The 22,615-nt window shown below is 32.4% G+C and overlaps 1 protein-coding gene across 39 annotated transcripts in view; it reads left to right on the top strand.

Annotated features, from left to right (window-relative positions):
• The window catches only part of STPG2 (sperm tail PG-rich repeat containing 2), a 531,130-nt gene that overhangs the window by 290,993 nt on the left and 217,522 nt on the right, over positions 1-22,615 (top strand). For 33 of the 39 annotated variants that reach the window (XR_012023495.1, XR_012023496.1, XR_012023492.1 and 30 more), the window contains one exon: positions 16,921-17,036. The exons of 1 other annotated variant lie outside the window; for it this stretch is intronic. Coding sequence is in view for 20 of the 38 variants with exons in the window: in XM_072810719.1 (XP_072666820.1) it covers positions 16,921-17,036 (116 nt within the window). In the remaining 18 variants the exon portion in view is untranslated. Of the gene's footprint in view, positions 1-3,324; positions 3,444-15,226; positions 15,278-16,920; positions 17,050-22,615 lie in introns of those variants that run through there. 5 more of the 39 variants (XR_012023501.1, XR_012023502.1, XR_012023505.1 and 2 more) reach the window with 4 other exon arrangements.

Genomic DNA, 22,615 nt, shown 5'->3' with positions numbered 1-22,615 from the left:
CGGTATAAAGGTTAAAACACTATATAGGAATGGACAACTGGAACATCCAAGAACTTTTAGAGAAAAAGATGAGGTACTAAACCCAAAAGATAAATGATCTCAAATGACTGTCATCTTCTCATACTACATTTTCTATGGAGGATTAGAAATCCAGATGTTAAGTGTTCCAGATAACTCAGCATAATACCGTTTTGTCCATTCAAGTTTTTGCTAAGTTAATAGAATACATTGTGTTTTCCCATAGATATTAAGATGACAGGTTTCCTGACATTTTGTTTATGACAATCTTAATTTTGCTAAAAATCTTTCATAGTAAAAGTATTTCATGAGATATATCAAGCTATGATATTTATAATTGTAGCATAGTTTAATGGCCTTGTGAATATATGAGATGATTTCATGAAATCAGTATACTAAAGGGAAAATGAAGAAGAAAAAATATCTTTAGTTTTTTAAACTATCTTTTGTACCGAGATTAACACGTAATTTTATAGATTGATTTAGAAAGGAATGAAATTAAATATGCTGTAATTGCTCTTTATTGATGTGAATTTGATGTATTGGACCAATTAAGGACTCTTTTCTATACAATATTCTTCTTATTTTTGTGCAGAGGGCTCTGAATGAGCAGGTAAGGATGACTTGAATTTGACTGAAAGTGTTCTGGCATAGGCCCTAGTTTTAAAGTGTCAACATAAGTTCATAAATTATATCATATTGCAGGTACATTTCTGAAACCTGTTCTTAAACAGGTTGCTTGGTAGCTTTTTTTTAGATTAAGTGAATAGGCAATTTTATAAGGAACTATTTCTGGAAATACCAACTCAGCATAACTAAGAAAAACAGAAATTTCATTGGTAATTGGAATAACTTTTAAATGCATAATGTTGCTCTCTTATGTGAAAAGCAGATAGTAAAGTAGAAAAAAGGAGATTATTGGAGTCTTCCATTTAAACCTTATAATTTGATTTATTTTTCTGAACATAGTAATTAGCTTAAAAAGCAAAATTATTATTAAATTTTAAAAATGAACTATTTTGGTAAATGTTTAATAAATTTTAAAAAGGTTTTGTAGAAATTTAATATCCATGAATAAGGAGATAATATGGCTCTTCTCTACTCTACTCCCCCATCCTCCAACAATTAGGGAGCCATGATATCAAGAAAGGTCACACAGTAATTGTCTACTACGGTCTTATTCTACACTACTTGGAATAGTACATATTACGTATTCTGAGTAGTATAGGTAAGTTGTTTAGTTTACTATATAGGAAATAATGTAGAAAAAGAAAAAAATACCACCTAAGAAGTCATTTTCATTATTCTTGTGTATATGGGAGGATGAGTGGTTCAAGGGTCTCCTAAACATAGCTCTGGTCTACTATCTCCAAGTTCATCAACATTTCATGGCTAGCTGTTGACTGTTATATAAGTGCAAAGACTTCAACTTATATATTATGGCCCCAAACTTTCCATTCTAATCTTCTTCATTCTCCACACCCCTCCTTTGTATTCTTCTACTGTCATCTAATGAAATTGCACTACTCAATTTCTAAACCATGCCTTATGGTCTGCTATAAAGAAATTGCATATGCTATTTCCTTTACCTAGGAATAGTTGTACCTGTTTAACAAAATTCTACTCATTTTCTAGGCCTATTTCAAATGTCCTCTTTTATGAAATTATTCCTGATTCTGCCAACCAGAGGAAATCTCTCTCTTTTAGAGTCCCATAGAATTGATAGTACTAATCTTATTCTATCTTACAGTATAGGCATATGTGCATTTGTCTCATTTCCCCTTTCCACTCTGCTGGTATTTCCTTGAGGTAAGACTTTGTTATTTTTCCTCTTTGTATTCTCTGTAGCACCAAGATGTTAAACGAATTGGATCTTATTGAACAGAAGATTTAAGATAATGAGCTTCTTCCTTTACTTCAGTTTCTACAGATTAGCTTTCCATAATATAAAATGAAAGATCAACTATTTAGAGGTGATTCAAGTCTGAGTAGTTTGGAAACAAATGATCACATCTTTGGTTTATCATAGTCTTCCAGAATAATGATTTAAAATTTAGATTTGTTTGGTTGTGTAAATAAGATGAAGTCAATGTAAATGAGACAATGGTTAAGATGTAAACATTTATTGGAACTGAATGTATTTAATTTGATCTAAAAAATAACCACTTATGCAAATGCACAGTTCTAAGTATGGAGGATAAGAAATAACCTTTTGGCAACAGAAAACTAAAATAATAGTATTGTTCATAATGCAATCAAAATGTAGTTCTTAGCTCTTGATTCTGTGTACTGCATACCTTAAAAAGAAAATAATACTTTTACCACACAAAAAAATAGGGTAGCTTTTCTTACTATCTCTATTTCAATTCATGTCTGAAACAAAAATCTACTTTAAAACAAATTGACTTTGGGACACCTGGGTTGCTCAGCAGTTGAGTGCCTGCCTTCGGCCCAGGGCATGATTCTGGAGTCCTGGAATCGAGTCCCACATTGGGCTCCCTGCTTGGAGCCTGCTTCTCCCTCTGCCTATGTATCTGCCTCTCTCTATGGGTCTCTCTTGAATAAATAAATAAAATCTTAAAAAAACTTATCAGTCTTGTCTGATTTCTTTAGTATTTTTCCTTTTAACTAAATTCCTTCTCTGCCGTACTTCTTCGGAGGATTTATGATGTTAGAGGCAGCCTGGTTTTGAGTCTTCTATCTGTGTACTAGTTCCAGTTCACCTCACCCACCTTGTTCAGTGTTTCAAGTTCCTGGTTATATAGGAGAGGAAAGGACTTCTTCCCCAACAGTCAGTTTTTAAAGTCACAGTATTATCACACAGAACATATCTAATATCAGTTTCTGACACATTTCTTTTACAAAATTAATACCAAAGTTCCAACTGAGTCACCCATCCAGGTAGCTTCACCAAAATAAAAGCAACTATAGTGACACGAGTTATATTTCATCCTTCACCTTTGGAAAGTAACCGAAGTCATATATTCTTTCCCATCATCTACCAGCATCCATCAAATCTTCCTGTGACTCTTGATAACAGGTGCTTTTTTCCCCAGAAATTAAAATTTCTTAGAAATGAGATGAGGATTTTAAGATCTAGAGTCATACACTTTTTTCTCTTTCCTCAGTTGGGCCTAAGAATTCACCCTATCTCTGTCTCCTTTTCTTGTCACACCACATATACCCTCAACGGATTTCTTGCATAAGTTCTCCAGAATAGATTTTTAGGGGTTAGGTATTTTTTCTTTGCTTGCTTATATTTTGGATTTTCTTCTGTAGCCTAACCTGACTGTAATCTTTCCATAGTGTCTACGGAGAGATTTGCTCAGTTTGGTCAAACAGGTTGTACAACTCCAACTGAGCTTTTCTGTCATATCGCCCCCCACGGCCCCACCCACCTCAGTTCTAGGTGGCTCCTTTAACAGGTATGCTCAGAGTTTTTTCTTTTTAGATTTTTATTTATTTATTCACGAGAATACATAGAGAGGAGAGAGAGAGAGGCAGAGACACAGGCAGAGGGAGAAGCAGGCTCCATGCAGGGAGCCTGACATGGGATTCGATCCCAGGTCTCCAGGATCACACCCTGGACTAAAAGCAGTGCTAAACCAGTGAGCCACTGGGGCTGCCCAGGTATGCTTAGATTTGAAAATGACTCTGTTTCCTGAGCCAAGTAAACCTTTTGCCTAGATTAGATCCTGAATTTTGCTCTGAGAAGATTATGAATAAATTATTCTCGTTATATGTGAGAAGAACTGAGTATATTGTCAAGATAATAGCAACTTAGAAGTTACTTCTACACGTAGATTTCTTGAATCTAAAAGCAAATAATGTATACTTCCTATTAGGTGTTTTGTTTTTATTTTTTGCTTCCTATGAAATTTTAAAAATGCTAATTAAAGTTAAAAATATCATTGATATAATGGAAGGCCATTTTCAAACCAAATTTATAAATAAATTAACTTCTTGACCTTGAAATAGCTCATTTTTCTCACTATTCACATTTGGTTTTGCTGTACCATATAATAATAATTCTATTGTTCAAATTTCAGATAGACTACAGCTACTATCTTTCTAAGATTTCTTTTTTTTTTTTTGATTAGAGGATAGATTAAAAAGAATAAAAATAAATAAGTTTCTAGCAGCTGTGGCCAATTATAGAGGATACCATTCACTATTGATGGAATTCTTTGGTTCTTCAGATAACTCTGTGTTTATCTGAAGATACTATATGCTGAAATTGATGAAGTTATTGTCTGACTAGATAATACTATGCATTGATAAAGATGACTGATTATGCAAACTGAGGAATGCAGTTCCATAATATCCAAAACCAAAGATGATATAAATGGCTTTTAAATGTGTGCTATTTAACTGTAATTTACTTTGAATTTTTAATGACAATAGAAGAAATGTCTTTACTGTAGTTTTGTCTCTAATTTGTGCTTTTAATCAACACTATAGCGAAGATTTGAATTACAGTTTCAGAATTAGTATATTGAAAATGACACTAGAAATTGGAGAACCAAGGTGACTTCATAGAAATTAAAATTTTTCTACGTATATTTTGCAAACATTAGCTCTATAAGAAAATTGTGGAAAAAGAGAAGTCATGAGCAAACATATGTGGAGGAAAATGCACACATTGTATTGATCTTATGTGTGAATTAGAATATTATAGGCTACGTCATGACCTGTAATAAAGAAAACTGTTTTAACTTTGTTCAGTATAACTTCAAATTTATTTGACCAAGGAACACTTTTTATGTATAATAGGAAGTAAAATCCTGTGAAAACTTTAATTCTGCATAAAAAACCTGGGGGAATATTTCTCCAATACTTAGAAAAGCAAGAGTTTCAATTCTTTGCAAGTCTGATAAAAGATATAATAGACATTGTCATCTTTGCCTGACTTTAGCCTATTCATTTAGCAAACATATCACTTTTTCACTGAAATACAATAAAACCCATGCTTGAAAATTAGTCATAGGCAATCACACATATAAAAGACATTTTATTTAGCTTTCTAAATGATTTATTAAGGAATGCAAATATTTAAAAGGGTAAATAGAAAGCTAATATAGAACCATGAGATAGACAACATCATTAATATGTCAGGCTATAAACAATACACATAGTATATGCCTAATGTATTTATCTATACAATTTTTCTTTTCAATGATATTTTGCTGTAGAAACCAAAGAATAGAGAACTATATATTTTTCATGTATCTTTTCCTTCTGATGATGTGATGGATTTTAAATATAAAGACTCAGATATTTTTTTTAAATCTTTTTTTATTTTTATTTTTTAATTTATGATAGTCACACACAGAGAGAGAGAGAGGCAGAGACATAGGCAGAGGGAGAAGCAGGCTCCATGCACCGGGAGCCCGACGTGGGATTCGATCCTGGGTCTCCAGGATCGCGCCCTGGGCCAAAGGCAGGTGCCAAACTGCTGCGCCACCCAGGGATCCCAAGACTCAGATATTTTAATCTGAAGCATAACTCCCTTCTTTTCAAAATTTTGTTTCTACTCTGAAAAGCATAGTTAAAGAAACAGAAACCACAGAGATGTGTGTGTATGTGTATACACACGTGTATGTATAATACATGCACATGATAGCAAAGTCATATAGAAAACGTTAGAGAAAAGCAAATAGATTTTTGACTCATTCTTTCCCTTTACCAGAGACAAACTTTTAGGTTTATATCTTTATCAAGCTAAAGAATTTACTTGTACTGATAACCTTCTAAGTTTTTTAAAGCACAAATAGAAAAATTTAGTTAAGGTACTAATTCTTTAGCTCTTTATTAAAGTACGTTTTAAATGCTGTAGTACAGAAAAATGAAAACACCTCAGAATGCACTGCTTCCAAAACTTTTTGTGTGTTCCTTGTTCATTTATCTTTACTCTTAGATGACTAAGCAGCTTAAGACACAGTGTTGTGCCTGTCAACCTCTACTTTTTAAATTACTCAACGGTGAAACAAGTGAAATGCAAGGATTAATTTTCTTTCTGTGGTTCCAATTCCGTGACCTATAGGCTTCCCAAACTAGAATATTCTTGTCATAAAAGTCATTTGGATTCTCTTTTTTACATTCCATTAGTTGTTTAAATTTTTCCACATTTTGATTAGTTTCATATTTATACCGTAACTTTCTTATATAGTTATCTGGAACATGAAGTTATCTTTTAAAAAATTGGGTTAAAATACACATAGCATAAAATTTATCATTGTGATCATTTTTAAGTGTGCAATTCAGTGGTGTTAAGTGCATTTACACTGTTGTGCAGCCATCATCACCATCCATCCACACAACTCTTCTCATCTTGTAAAACTTAAAACTCCCTGAATTAAACAATAGCTTCCCCTCCAGCTCTTGGCAACCACCATTTTACTTCCTATCTCTATGAATTTGACTACTGTAGGTACCTCATATAAGTGGAATCATACAAATTATCTTTCTTTCTCTTGTGCTGGTTATTATTTTAACCAAAGTGGCAATCACCCTGTTTGTTTTTTTTAACCTGTGGCCCTCTTTGTTTTAACTCTGTTGGTCTCCTCTTTTTGTGTGCTTTGATTTTCCTATAAGACTCGTGTATATTAGTTCTGGACTTTCATTTTATTGAAATGGTGGCATGACTTTGTATTTCCAAAATCTTCAGTTTTCTCATACAATGCCTTATTTTGCTTCATTGTTTTCTAATATCCAGTAATAAAAATAAGTACAACTTCCAAAAGGAATAGAGTTGCTAGGAATTAACTAAGAAGACAATACCACTTCACATTCTAGTTGGACTTTTTGAAGGAGTTGATAAACACACTAAAGTTTATGTAAAAAACAAACAAAACAAGAAACCCAAAGAGAAAAATGGGCAAGGCATATGAAATTATTTTATAGTCTGTATTGATTAGTGCTTATTTTATTCTTCTCTAAAGAAATTCAACTTATTCCAGAAAGACTCATATTCCTTCTTCTTCAAACTCATTTATTTTTATGTTACTACCATAGAGTATGAAAATGAATGTTAATGTTTTTAAACCTCAGGGAATAGCAATTATTGCAACAGAGCAAAAATAAACTCCCCTAAAAAGTCTGGCAATTATATGACAAAAACATAGGACTCTGACTTCAATGATAAAGTTCTCTTAAAAGGACTCATTGGAGTTACAATTACCAAATCATTTCAAAGGAAAGAATAAATGCATTTTACGAAACAAATTGGCATGGGAAATAATGTAGTATCAGGTTTCATCTAAGTGTACAACTCACTATTTCCCCTCGAGGCTTAAACAAATATTACATGAATGAGGGCTCTTGTAAAATGTTATGTTTTGAAATAGATTTCATTAATGGTTTCTAGTGATAATTTATTTCTCCCTTTATGCACAAGTCTCTTCTCATACTAATAATGGATAGCTTATTTGCATATAAATAGATTTCAGTATTTGCAGAAGCAGAGACCAAATATGTTTCTTTTTCTCCCTCTGGACATTGTTAAACAGATTTAAAAAAAAAAAAAAGAGGGGAAGGGGATATTGCAATAATTAGCAATGAGGAATTATAATAATTTTCTTGACCAAAAATTTTTGCAGGCAACTTTCTTTGGTGTTTTTATTGGTATACTTCATCTCAAAGGTTTAGACCTCTATTAAAATAATTAAAAAAAAAATCTGCACAACTTTCTCAGTGATGATTTTTGGTATACCTATGGCTCAAACAAAAACAACAAAACAGCTTGATATTGGTTATTGAAATGTTTACTCTGGCCCTCTGGGTATCTTCTTCTAATTAGTTTTTACTGTTTCTGATGAGGGGGTATGTTCCATCCTAGATAAGGTAAATGCCACTTCTGTGACAATATTGCTTAATTAAGTAAATCCTTTGTTTTTGAAACATAACAAGTTGCATGCTTATGATCTAGAGAGATTTTTTCCTTTCAGTTAAAAAAAATGTACAGATGCTAATTTTTCAGTCATCATATGGTTAAAAGTACCAAGTCTTCAAAAAAAATCATTAGAGAACATATGTCCTTCCTAAATATAATAAGAAGGCCTTTTAAGCATGCTTTCATTACAGCTAACAGTAGACATTAGTGAGGAAAGAACAATTAAATCAGTGCTTTTAAAAGATATCCACTTGATATTCAGCTACTTGACTTTAAGTGTTTGAAATAGGATATTTTCCTGTATCATAGTACACTTAGTATTTTTAAGTAATTCCTTTAGGAAATTAAGATAACAGCTGCTTTCTGGTAGGTTCGTTATCTATTAATAAGTGTGTCTTTCTGACCAGCAGAGGTCACTCCGTGTAAAGTGAATAATGAGTTTAGCTTTCAAAGAAGACAGCAAACATGACCATTCTATTTGAGCAATCCTATTTTACTTGATTTCTGTTACTTGCATGAATACTCTTTTCATCCCATGTTATACATGCTTTTCTAGGTGAGTGAGGCAGTTCCTCCGGGTACAAGACCTTTCCAAATATGAAGCCAAAACATTCTGAAAGAAATAGTAAAAACACTGTATTTAAATCTATGTATTTTTGAATATTATACAGATCTTTTCTACCAGTTAAAAAACAAAGTAAGAGAGAACAAGTCCTTCAGAGAACATGACACATTGTATCCTGCCACAGAGAGGCAGCCTTCACCAAAAGATGGGACTCAGGGCTCTTTGGTTTCTAGGAAAATAACATTATCTCTCGATTTTTTAAAAAAACATTGTTTATAATAGGTTTCGAAAGTAGCAGGATGTGGCATCCTTGACAGCCAGTGATGCGACAATATGGAGATTTGAAGGCAACTTGATTTTTAGAATTGTGATATTTTTGTTTTCCTTAGATGTGTATGTACTTATTATAAATTTAAAAGTATAGGTGTAAAATCAAAATTATATCCACTTATGGTATGCTAATGAATTAATGATCCATGAACAGAATACCTAAATTTATCATAAAGACCAATTTATTCCATCTTCTAGACCTTATTCACCTTTTAGAGAAATATCATGTTCAGGTGAAAGCATAACATTCTCATTTAATTAAGATGATTTTTTTTTTTTGGCAAATTTGGTATTTTTGGAGAATACTGGAGATAGCTAAAGATTAGGAAGGCAGTGTGAAGTAGAAAAAGAGTTATTAAAATCATAGAGCCAGGCATAAATTCGATATTAACTCAGTTTCCTGTGAAATTAAATGGTTTTATTTTCCTTCCTTTGAGGGAGGATCCAAGGATTTTAAGTGGTTGAATGATGTGTCCTTCCTCATTGTGTGGCTTTGAAGAACTTTTCCAGGCCATTTTATCCTCCTTCTATACAGGAGGAACCCAAAATTTAACAAGTTTTAGAGAATTTATGAAGGTCACATGGCTAGTGTCAGAAATCTTGAATTTAAATTTTGGTTTAAGATTTATTATGGGGGCACCTGGGTGGCTCAGTAGGTTAACTATCCAAACCTTGGTTTTAGCTCTGGTCATGATCTCAGGTTCCTGGGATGGAGCACTGCGTTGGGCTCTGAGCTAGGTGTGGAGCCTGCTTAAGATTCTCTCTCCCTCCTTCACCTTTTTATTTGCCCCACCTCCTGCTCACACTCTCTCTTTCTCTGTCTCAAATAAATAAATAAATAAATAAAATCTTTAATGTTTTATTCTGGAAAATGATACTCTAAAATAAAATAGAGATGTGAATATACTTAACAGAATTTCATCTTTCATGGTCATGAAATAAGATCTGCGCATTTGGTTCAAAATTGAAATAATGTGACATGGCCATAACAGAATACATAATTATGTTAAGAGACTTACATAACAGAATTCATAACTAAGAGACTTAAGTCTCTTTCTTATCTTAACACTGCCAGTCTCCTACTAATCTCTCAAGCAATGGTTATTCTAAATGCATTTAAAAACATTTATGTGAATATCATCTAAATATAATTTTCACGTTGTAAATAGAAATAGGACTTTAAGGTATCCATTTTTCCATAGACAATTTCTTGGGAAGAAAGTAAAATGAAGAGAAAATAATTAAAATGCTTAAGGTCACAGGAGTAGATTCTAGTTGACTCATTAACAGACTCTTTCTTTGATTTGACTTAGTTTAGCTCAATCGGCATTGACTGAAGTTCTACCATAAGCAGGCCCTGAGGCATAAGAGAGTCAGATATATTCTAAAGAAATGATAGTTTCATCTATAATTATAGGAGGTTATTTTTCTGTGGATAACTAATTCTTGAGAGAAAAAAGATTTAATGTTTAGATATATTTGCTAATTGCTACATATTAAACAGTGGTTTAGAGGACTAAAGCAGTAGGATTTGTTAAATTTTTGTTTTCTTGGTTCTACTTTCAGAGAATATGATTTATTATTTTGGCATGACTCCAAAGAATCTACAATCTGACACTAATCTAAGTGATTCTGATGGCTATGGTTCATGAACTACACTTTGCGAAAGATTAATTTAAAATATATGGTGCTGAATATGATCCTCTTTTTTAGTCTTGATATTTCAAGCCATTGTACAAGTTCTCCCAGAGGCCAGAGGAGAAAGAGGTCCAAAGCTATGGGAGGCCCTGTACATCATGGATATTAAAGCTAGTTGAGGAAACCACTTACTATTTGGAAATAAACACCATTAATATAAACAAATCCCACTGTTACTTGTCTTAGTTAAAATTAACTAGTGGTAGTTGATGAGAAGGCTTGCAAGGAAAGAATTTTGCTTAATTCTCATAGTAGCATGCTATTATTCCATGAAGGTATGGGAACAGAGTTAGAGAATATTTATATTACATGATCACAGGAGCAGAGTAAACAGAGAACACTGGTAAGGTGAAGGAAAACATCTTATCTAGATTTAAATCTAAGTATAGATTTAAGTTTACTGAAAAGAAGCAAGAAGCTTTCTAAGATATTCAATGGTTAACATAATAGTTTTTGTTTAATCTCTGATGAATGTAAATAAAACATTTGCACATCAAAGCATGAAAACCATTTTACTTAATAAGATATGTTTGTTTTAAGGTACAGAATTTATTCATTTAAATTGCAAATAAACATCTTAACCTTTGTTTAATTGGCTTGTCACTATATTAATCACTTAGGCTCTTTCAGAAAACTCTAAACTCTGGGAGTCTAGCTATATCATAGCAGAGCTATTCAGAGAAAGTTTCAAATCTAAACACTCTTAGAAACCTAACAATTTTTAGTAAGTTAAATGTTAAATAGTTACATTTTAAAGTGTTAAAAATTAGCCAAACAGGGCAGCCCGGGTGGCTCAGCAGTTTAGCGCTGCTTCAGCCCAGGGCGTGATCCTGGAGACCAGGGAATGAGTCCCGTGTCAGGCTCCCTGCATGGAGCCTGCTTCTCCCTCTGCCTGTGTTTCTGCCTCTCTCTCTCTCTCTCTCTCTCTCTCGTGTGTCTCTCATGAGTAAATAAATAAAATCTTTAAAAAAAATTAGCCAGTTTTAAAAAAATCATTACTTATTTTCTGTATCTTTCTTAAAAAATTCAGCTTGCTTAATATTAATCAAATGTTCAAAATGAATTTGATGTTTATATATATTTAAGGAACTCCACATCACTTAATCTATGATATGATGTGCTTTACAAAGAATAGCATTATTATGATTTTTATATATAATATTCACAGAGGGACTACCTTACTAATTCAGCTTTAAGGGTTAAAATAATGATAGTGATGTAAGAGGACTTGGAATATATGCTGAAACTTATGCTACTTTTTTGCTTAGGTAATTTTCTTGGCATTCTAGCTCCAAATGTTCAAATATGAACAACAGGATGTAAAACCCAAAATTTGGTTAAGAAAGGAAACTTTGCTACTCTGCCAAGCCAGTTGTGAGGTTTTTTATTTACCTTGAAAACAACTTCATATTTCATTAATTATTTGATAATTTTGTTCATTTATCAATGAAAACAACTCGTGTGTTACATATTTATATACCACCTACTCAAAGTGGTAGTAGGTGAAAGATGATCATTCTTCCTTCCTTTGGTTCCTAAATTCACACAGAAAGTGTATTATACCTACATTTACAAGAAAGTCTTTCAAATTTGTATGATGTACTTATCAGAGAGTGAAAATATCTTTTTTACAGGTCCGTTTAAAGACTTCATTTGATAGGGCTTATGGGTGCACATTTTGGTAAGAATTTCATAAGAATGTTTTAGAGGTACATTGGCTAAACATACGCTGCTGTCTGAAGATATATTTCAGTGTTAGCCAAAGCTATCTGATGTTGTATTTATGTCATAACAGTGATGGCCCTACTCCTTACTCAATGTTAGGAACACACGTTTTAACAGATGGATGATTTAGGTAGACTCCAGTTGATGCAGTTCTCAGTCTACTTAGGTTGGAGTGCATTATAGTAGGCTATTTCTTAGGGACTGTGCTGGCAGTAATTCTTGGATAATTTATAGCACTTTTAAGATGTCATTCTTAAGTATTTAAGGTTTTATTTCTTAAAACATGTAATTCCCATCTTGTTTTTGAAAGATGTTAACAAGATGGTAAGACATACATGGAATTTTGGTTAAAAGTTTATTCATTATTGAAACATTTGTCTGTTTTTTCTCATCACCTATAAGCTTAATTTGATGGACAATAGCTGTTTGGTCATAATCTGAAGTGCCATTTCATCAAATCAAGTCTTAGAAGCAGAAGAAGAGCAGTAAAACTAAATGTGGCTTTGACATGATGATATTAGTTCCTTGTGTACTAATCTTTTGTCTTAGCTATTATTTCATTCGTAGCTGAATAATAAAATCAGCATGAGAAAATGTGTTCCATAAAAACTAAAGTCTCTAAATGACATTTTAAAGCCATGCAGTCCATTTTAATGACTATTTCCTCGATGCTTTTTAATTCCTAAAGACATGCTCACACGTGGGATATTTACTTTTCAGTAGTTTTCTTTCAGCTTAACATGAAAAAAAAGAAAAGACTCGGTATTCATAAGCAAAACTGACTGCGTAACATATAAATTTTACCTTGTTATGAAGAGAGCCATTTCTTAATCTGAGGTTTTTGTAGCTTTATTTATAGAAGTAGTTATTTCTGAATCCACGCTAATGTACCAAAATGATTTTTATTTTAAATTACTCATTGTTCCTGTTCTCTCCCATTTTTACCCTAGAGCATTGGTTGACATTTCATAGTCAGTTGACAGACACAGGGCTGGAAAATGTGTAACTATAAGAATCACCTGCTCTTGAATTCCCATTCTATAATAGTTGTGATTCAGGCAGACTTTTCATAGGTGTTTGATTTGGAATGATAAATTTTCTTCTTCCATTACCTGTGATTAAAATGTGGCATTTAGTAAATAAATAGAAGATAATTTCTGCATAATCTATCTGTGAATCAGAGCTGGTAAAGCAGTATAAATCTTTGACCTGTATCATATAAGCAATGGCATATGTAATTGGAAATATATTTTAAGGGACATGTGGGTGGCTCAGCAGTTGAGCATCTGCCTTCAGCCCAGGGTGTGGTCCTGGAGTCCTGGGATCGAGTTCTGCATCGGGCTTCCTGCATGGAGCCTGCTTCTCTCTCTGCTTATGTCTCTGCTTCTTTCTCTCTCTCTGTGTCTCTCATGAATAAATAAATAAAACCTTTTAAAAAAAGGAAATATATTTTAAGATGAAGTATAATAAACCATTTTTTAATGTTCTGTAGCTTGAAGCAAACTAAGTGCTAAAATGCAGTAAGATGTACATTGAGAGTTTTACTTTGCTTGATGCTCCTCAAAGAAATTCTAATAAAAGGAAATCCACTAAAACTATATTTGAATATTTTCTTTTCTTTTAATGAGTTATAACCATGTAGGTAAATATTTATCAGTTGCTATAGTATGATAGTAAGGACAGGGGATAGACCATATTTCATTTCATTGTTGAAAATGAAATTTACTGATACAACAGAGTTTGGCTAATAGTCTTAGCTGTTGTGTTAACCATTATACATCTTTATGGTTAAAGCTGCAATTTTTAATTAATTGACTGTGGAATCATGCACCCAGTTCCTGATGATAAATTTCTCTTCTTTTCTGTATGCTGCAGTAACTGATACATTTTCCCATGTGTAGTTTAGTTTGTATATATCTATTTGTAAAGGTATTATGTATGTATATGTACATTGTTTCTCTGCCCTATGAATATGAAATAATATTATTCCAAAGTCTGCAAGATGGCATTTGCTACAACACTTTGTCTTTTGGTAGATCAAAACACTTGAGCTTCTGTCTTACTTAGTCCATTCTGACTATTATAACAAAAATACTGTAGACTGGGTCGTTTAAATAGTACAAGTTTATTTCTCACAGTTACTGGAGTCTGGGAAATTCAAAGTGATATTTGATTCCTAGTGAGGGCCTTCCTCCTAGCTTGCAGGTAGATATCTGCATACATAGGAGAGACAGAGGGAGAATGAAATTAATTCTCTTGTGTCTCTTTGGAAGGGCAGTAATCCCATCATGAGGTCTCCACTCTTGTGACCTAATTACCTTCTCTTCTTTTTCTTTTTAAAGATTTTACTTATTTATTTGAGAGAGAGAGAGAGAGAGAGAGAGAGAGCATGAGCAGAGGGGAGGAGTAGGGGGAGAAGCAGACTCCCCACTGAGCAAGGAGCCTTGTATGAGGCTCTATCCCAGAATCCTGAGCCAAAGGCAGAGCCTCCCAGGTGCCCCCCTAAAATACCTTCTGAAGGTCTCATCTCCAAATGCCATCACATTGGAGATTAGGGTTTTAACATAGGAATTAGAGGGGCCACAAACATTCAGTTCATAGCAGGTTCCTACAAAGGCTTTATAATTTTGGAAATCTATCCTATTAATTGAGTTGATGTTAGAATGATTGAACTAGAGCCAAATGTCATCTTTCATTGTAAATTTTGAAGTGTCCTATGTTAATAAAGCTAAAGCCTTAAAATGTTTCATATGAATTTATCAATTCTAAAATATTTTAGATTTGAAAACATCTGCAGGGATCTATTCTTGAAAGTTATAATTTTTAAATGCATATGTACTAGTGAGATGGATGCATTATTTTGTATTCTATTAACATCTTTATATCTACTATTTCACTGTTTATGTCCATTGTCAGTATTCTGTGCTCATGTTGTTGCTTCCTCTCCTCACACTCTCTTTAATCCTCTAATTTAGTTTCATCCATCATCTCTCTTCCAGATGCTCCCTGGTTACCTGTCTGTGAAGTCTCCTCTTGCAACATTTGATATAGTAGGCCTCTAATCACTCTCTGGAAATATAGGCTTGGCATGCGACAGATACTCAATAAGTATTGGCTAACATATGAATAGAGACAAGAAAAAAACCTCTCCCTATTTCCTTTCTATGATGTTGTACTAGCCATATTCTGATCACTAGACTATTTCCTTCTTTGACTTTTCCCCTGCCTTCCTTTATGCAGAACCTCCAAGTTTCAGTCCTCAGTTACTCAGTTTTCCCTGTGCAAATACCTCAACTTTCACCTCTGTGTGAATAATTCCTTTCCTTTTCTTCAGGACATCTTTCTCGTGTTTCAGTTATGTATCTCAAGTTGTCCTCTGAACATTTCTTTTTGGATATCCTGCCATATTTTCAGTCCTAACAGGTTCAAAACAAACACACGATGTTCCTCTTCAGTGGTTTCTCTTTTGTGCTTTCTTATTTTTGTCACAGTATTGCCTTTTTATTGGCCATTACTCATTTTTAACTTCTTCCAGTCACTATACATATTAAATATTTATTGCATCTCTTAGAAAATATTCTGAGTTGTTCTTCCTTTCCCTTACCAATGTTAGTAAACCACTTATTAGTGTCCTTAAAACAAACCATCAAGTCATCCCACCCTATAAAAGTACTACCAAAGTTTATTTCATAAACTGCCTCTTTCTCATGAATCTCCTTTGGTCTAAAACCCAAGAGCTACCCACTGCCTGTGGAAGTAGCTTCCAAAAGCTTTTTTAAAATAAATAAATTATTTATTTTTTAAAGATTTATTTATTTATTTTAGAAAGAGAGTGCATGCATGCAAGAGTGGAGAAAGGGGCAGAGGGAGAAAATCTCAAGCAGATACCTGCTGCTGCTGCTGGACTCCATTCCAGGCCTCATGAGATTATGACCTGAGCCAAAACAAAAAGTGGGATGCTTAACCAACTGAGCCATCTGGTGCCCCTCAAAATGCTTTAAAAAATTAATTAGACAATTTTAGTTAAAAAAGTATGTAGGATCCAAAGAAGAGTAAATCCAGAGCTATTTTGAATGAAAATAATTCAGGCTTCTACTTGTGCTTTACCTATACATTGTTTCCTGGGCACTCTTGTGTAATTCTGAGGGTACTTTAGAGTACAATTTGAAACCTATTTGCTCTAGTACAAAATCATTATTTGGGATTAGGCCCTATTCCATTCAGCCAGTTTGTTCATTATATCCAATTGTTCCACGTGAATTCCATCTTTGTACCTCGGCTTCTATCATGTATAGTGCCCAGAATGCTGTTAAATAACTTTTTTTGCTTCTTTAAGTCTTATTCATATTTCCAAATGCATTTTCTATACTGCATCTTTGCTGAACATATGAATGCACTTTTAGGAAATAAAAGAATTGGGTATCTTTTTCACTATGTATCTTGAGGGGGTACTATTTTCTTTTTTGAGAAAATACTTCTGTATTACATTTAATTATTAGATGAACAAATATCACTTTTTTGTGTGCTTATTGTATTTCAAAGCCCTAACCTGGATGGTTTTAAGCATTCAAAAAGAATGAGTCCAAGATTGTTTGATGCTAAAATTATACATTAGGAGCACATATCTAAGAATAATGTGACCCAAATCAATAATTTTAACATACTTTTATTTTCTACACTTATTTGCTCTTAGGGCCTGCAACATACGATCCTGTTTTAAAGAAATCTTGCTCCATACCCTTATTTGTTAAAGCATCAAAGCGTTTTAAAGATTCCAAAGAGATTACTCCTGGTCCAGCGACTTATGAGGTTTGTCAATAATATATCTTTTTTATTAGTAACAAAAGAATAGGATAATTTCCAGAAAGTACTGAAAATCTCTACATTAAAGTCTTTACCATATGTTTTACTCATATTACTGGCTAATCAAAATCTTGCCTGAGGAAGGCATTTTTATAAATTTATTTATTTTATTTTTTAATTATTTTTTAGAGAGAGAAAAAGCATGAGATGGGGGAGGGGCAGAGGAAAAGAAAGAGAGAGAATCTTAAACAGGCTCCACACCCAGCATGAGCCTGACATGGGGCTCAATCTCATGACCCTTAGATCATGACCTGGGTCAAAATCAAGAGTTTGACACTTATCTGGCTGAGCCACCCAAGTGCCCCAGAAAGGCATTTTTGAATACATTCTGACATTTTTTTTTTAAAGATTGATTTAAGAATTATTTATCAATTTATCTGTAAATGTCCACTATAGCATTGATATATATATATATATATATATATATATATATATATCAATATATATATATAACTATTTTTTTACATCCCTGCAACTTAAAAAACTTAGTTGTTCACATACACAAATGGAGATTTTCGAGTACTTATTACAATCATGAATTTTTAGAGAGCTCAGAAGATAACATCTTTATCCAGTAATATCATTTATAGATCTTTTATCTTCTTTTAATAATTATAGATGCTGTAGTTTAGATTCATAACAAATACAGGATTCTTTTAGATTGTGGCCTTCTGATTATAAGAAGGAGGATTAAATAAATCTGCAAGTTTTAAAAATTGCATCACAGTCAGCCTTAATTCCCCATCTAGGATGAATAAGTCTCCCATTCTCATTCTACTATTAAAAGTGATATATTTTATAGTGACTTATAGCAAATAATTTAAGAGTTAATACTCAATGCAAACCACAGTGAATATTGTTTTTTGGGTTAGTTAATGACAAGTTCATTTTTCTTGAATGTATACTTTTCTACTTATTTAAAATGTCATAATCTAAATAATTTTTTGGCATTCTGTCAAAGCAGATTCATAATATAACAGCAGGAGAAAAAGAAAAGAAAACAAATGATGAAAGAATTGTTATTTTACTTGTTGGCTATTGATTCCCCCAAAAGACCACTACTAATTCCTGCTGATAAAGCAATGAGAATTTTATTTAGTTCAGAAAGGGAAAATCTGTTAGATAGTTTTAATAGTTTTTCAGAAGGTTCAAGTCAAAGGACTTATGATATTTTAGGACCTGGGCTGTATGATGTAAGACAGGTCTTAAAATTGGGGAATTGATTGGGATTGGGCAAAGTTTATGACTTCTTTATTTTGGGTAATTGGGCACAGTAAAGGAGTGTCTTGAAACAAGTCTTAATCAGTAAGCTATCAGTCTTCATAAGTTAGGTGGTATAGCTGTTCATACTCTGATCATATTATCATATTAAATCATTAACTGAACCCTTCTGCCCTACTTTTAAAAACTGACTTAAATGGTATTTACAAATAATAATGCCAGTAAATCTAATGTTATCTTTTAATTAATGTTATCTTTTTATCTTTTTATTTTTACAAAAATCATAAAAGATGTATTTACTAGTCTTTCTAGTATTTAAAGCTGATCTTTTTCTTTCATAAGATTTTATAAATTATATTTATACTTTCTCACAGTCATTTTATAGCAAATTATTTTCTATGTCAAAGGAAAACATTTATGGGTTTGATAATGATATTTATTCAGGTATTGCCTGAAATTTCAAATTAATATATCATAAGTTACCTTTCAGGTAACTTTCCTATACATATGCCGTACTGGAAGGTAACTTTACTATTGAGAACTGAGTGTATAATATTTTTTTCTTCCCAACACACCATTTGTTTTCTTTAATAATTGGTAATTTTTGAACAATTTTCTTTAAAAATTTTCCTTCTGGGCAGCCCCAGTGGCGCAGCGGTTTAGCGCCGCCTGCAGCCCAGGGTGTGATCCTGGAGACCCCGGGATCGAGTCCCACATCGGGCTCCCTGCATGGAGCCTGCTTCTCCCTCTGCCTGTGTCTCTGTCTCTCTCTCTAGCTGTGTCTCTATGAATAAATAAATAAAATCTTTAAAAAAAAATTTCCTTCTTATAAGAAAAAGTTATTTTTAATTTCTAGGCCAATAAATTATTACTAGGTCCCTTTATTATAACTCACTCTTATTTTTTAATTTAATACTTTTTTCTCTACTGATTTTAATAAGTTTAAGTTGAAAACTCTTGAGAACATATTTGCCTTAAATATATAAATAACAGATAAAGATGATTCTGGAAATTTAGAACATTGTTTTAAGACTGCAATATTACATTCTATTTAGAAAGTATTTAAATGTATAGGACTTGTGCCATCATTGATTATAGTGTCCCATATTCACACTGGATCCAATGTGGGTGGTACTTAAAATAATATCTATAACAATAGCTCTCTTAAGTTAAACAACCACATTTGCAATGTCTGCCTGCCATTTTTATTCTTGTGTGAATAATCTTTTGAATTTCCCAGGCAGAATTAGTGTTTTCCTTTTTCTTTCTTTTTTGGTGTGTGTAGGGGGTGGTCAGAGTTGTCAAGGGAACATTATTCACTATTTTTCAATTACAAGCTAATCTATTTATCTCTTTTCTCCTTTTAGTTGATATTTATTGCTTCACTATCACTGATCCTTTTGAAGATATAATGAAAGCTAGGGGCTCTTGGGAAAATTTTGCATGTATGCTCATAACAAAAACCTGTGTATGCAATTTTACATGGTTGCTTAACTTACAAAAGTTCACTTATGGCTTCAATCAAGAACTCTCAATAGTAAATTCTGAGCTCCATGAGAGCAAGACTTATTTATTTTTATATTATTAGGGCTTCAATCATAGAATCTGGCATTTGGTAGCATATTAATAAATTCTTATTGTATAGATCAACAAAATGGATAATGCTAGGATTTTATCCCCAGGATTGAATCACAAATCTTTACCTATGAATAAAGATTTGCTTACTAATTTAGTTCTCAGTGAGAAGAATATATATATATATATATATATATATATATCCTTTTAAAATAGCAGCAGCAATAAATAAGTAAGTAAATAAGTAAATAAGTAAATAAATAAATAAATAAATAAATAAAATAGCAGCAGGTTTTATCAACTGATCCATATTCTCTTGTTGAGTAAGTCTTCTCACTAAATGCCAACTTTTAAAGGTTTACATGAGGCACTATATTGTTTTCTGGAATTTAAAATTGACAGTTATTATATTTTTAAAACTAGAATATTTTCAAAACTATATAGAAGAAACTTCAGTGAATATAATTTTAAAATCCTCATTTAAATATACAGAAAAAATTAAATACACTTCTCTTTTAAAAAGCAAATTCTACTGAAATTGATTGAAATGTAACAAGTATTTTTTGAATATATTTTTTCTACTTTATTGAGATATAATTGATATATGTATGCATTGTAAATTATTATCACAATTAGGTGGTAATAAATGGTGCCATCACCTTGCATAGTTACCATTTTTTGTGTGTGTGATGATAACAGTTAAGACCTATTCTCTTAGCAACCTTCAAGTAATAATACAGTATTGTTAACTATACCACCATGCAGTATAGAAGATACCCAGAACTTATTCATTTTCTAATAGAAAGTTTATACCTTTTACCCAATTTCTTTCTATTTTTTCTCTTCCCTAGCCCCTGGCAACCATCATTTTACTCTACCTGTTTAACTCTTACATACGAGAACATACAGTATTTATCTTTCTCTGTCTGACCTATTTCATTTAGTATAATGCCTTCAAGGTCCATCCATTTTGTCACACATGGCAGGATTTCCTTTTTTTTTTTTAATGGTAGAATAATATTCCATCATTATGCACCCACACTGCAACTTCTTTATCCATTCATCCACTGATGGATACTTAGGTTGTCCTATGTCTTGACTAGTGCAGATATTTCTTCAAGATAATAATTTATTTCCTTCAGATATATATCCAGAAGTGGAATTTCTGGATGTGGTAGTTCTATTTTTAATTTTTAAGGAATTTCCAAACTGTTTTCCATAGTGGCTGTATCAATTTCCACCCCCACCAGCAGTGTACAATACTTCCCTTTCATGTACCTCTTGTCTTTTTGATATTAACCATTCTAACAGATATGAGGTGGTATCTCATTGAGGTTTTGGTTTGTATTTCCCTGATGATGAGTGATGTTGAGTGTCTTTTCATATACCTGTTGACCATTTGTATATCTTCTTTGGAATAATGTCTATTCAAGTCCTCTGCCCATTTTTTAGGTTTTTTGTTCTTCTATTGTATGATTTCCTTACATATGTTTTATATTATCCCCTTATCAGATAAATAGTTTACACAATATTTTTTTCCCATGGGTTGCCTTTTCATTTTTAAAAATTATTTCTTTTACTGTACAGAAGCTCTTCAGTTTGATGCAGTTCTGCTTGTTTATTTTATTTACACTTGGTATCATATCCAAAAGAATCATGGCAAAGACTGTCAAGGAGCTTCTTCCCTATATTTTAGGAGTTTCATGGTTTTAGGTGTTAGATTTAAGTCTTTAATTCAATTTTTTTGTGAGTGTGTAAGTTAAGGCTGCAATTTCATTCTTTTGCAGGTAGCTATCCAGTTTACCTAAAATTGTTTATTGGAAGACACTATCCTTTCACTATTGTGTATTCTTGGTGTCCTTATCAAGGATTAGTACATGCAAAAGTCAATTTCTGGACTCTCAATTCTGTTGCCGTTGTATATATATCTGTTTTTGTGCTAGTACCATACTGTTTTGATTACTATAGCTTTGTAATATATTTTGAAATTAGAGAATGTGATGCCTCTAGCTTTGTTGTTCTTTCTCAGGATTTTTTTTGCTTACTTGGGGTCTTCTCTGATTCCATCTAAATTTTAGGACCTTTTTTTTTTATTTCAGTGAAAAATGCCTTTGAGATTTTGATAGGGATTGCATTGAATCAATAGATCAATATAGGTAGTATGAACATTTTAACATTAAGTTTTCCAATTCATGAACATGGGATATTTTCCTATTAATTCTGTCTTCTTCATTTTTTTTCAACCATCTAAAATTGCATCCTGTCTTATTTTCAGTGTACAGATCTTTATCTCCTTGGTTATGTTATCCCAAGTATTTTATTATGTTTTATACTCTTATAAATGGGACCATTTGAAAAATTGTTTTGGATAGTTTGTTGTTAGTATATAGTAATTAACTGATTTTGTATGCTCATTTTGCATCCTGTAATTTTACTGAATTAATCTGTTATTTCTAACTATTTGTGGGATCTTTAGGATTTTTTTCTGTATAAGATTATGTCAATGCAACAGATAATTTCACTTCTTCCTTTCTAATCTGGATGACATTTATTTCTTTTCCTTGCCTAACTGCTCTTAATAGGACTTCTAGTGGCATATTAAATAGGTATGGGTAGAGTGAGCACTCTTGTGCTTGATTTTAACAAAAAAAATTTTCAACTTTTTACTACTGAATATGATATTAGCTGTGAACGTGTCATATATGGTCTTTATTATATTAAGGTATGTT

Source organism: Canis lupus, chromosome 33 (genome assembly GCF_048164855.1).
Source record: "Canis lupus baileyi chromosome 33, mCanLup2.hap1, whole genome shotgun sequence".
Lineage (NCBI taxonomy): Eukaryota > Metazoa > Chordata > Mammalia > Carnivora > Canidae > Canis > Canis lupus.
The sequence above is the reverse complement of the archived record's forward strand: the minus strand, read 5'-3'. Positions and strand labels throughout refer to the sequence as shown.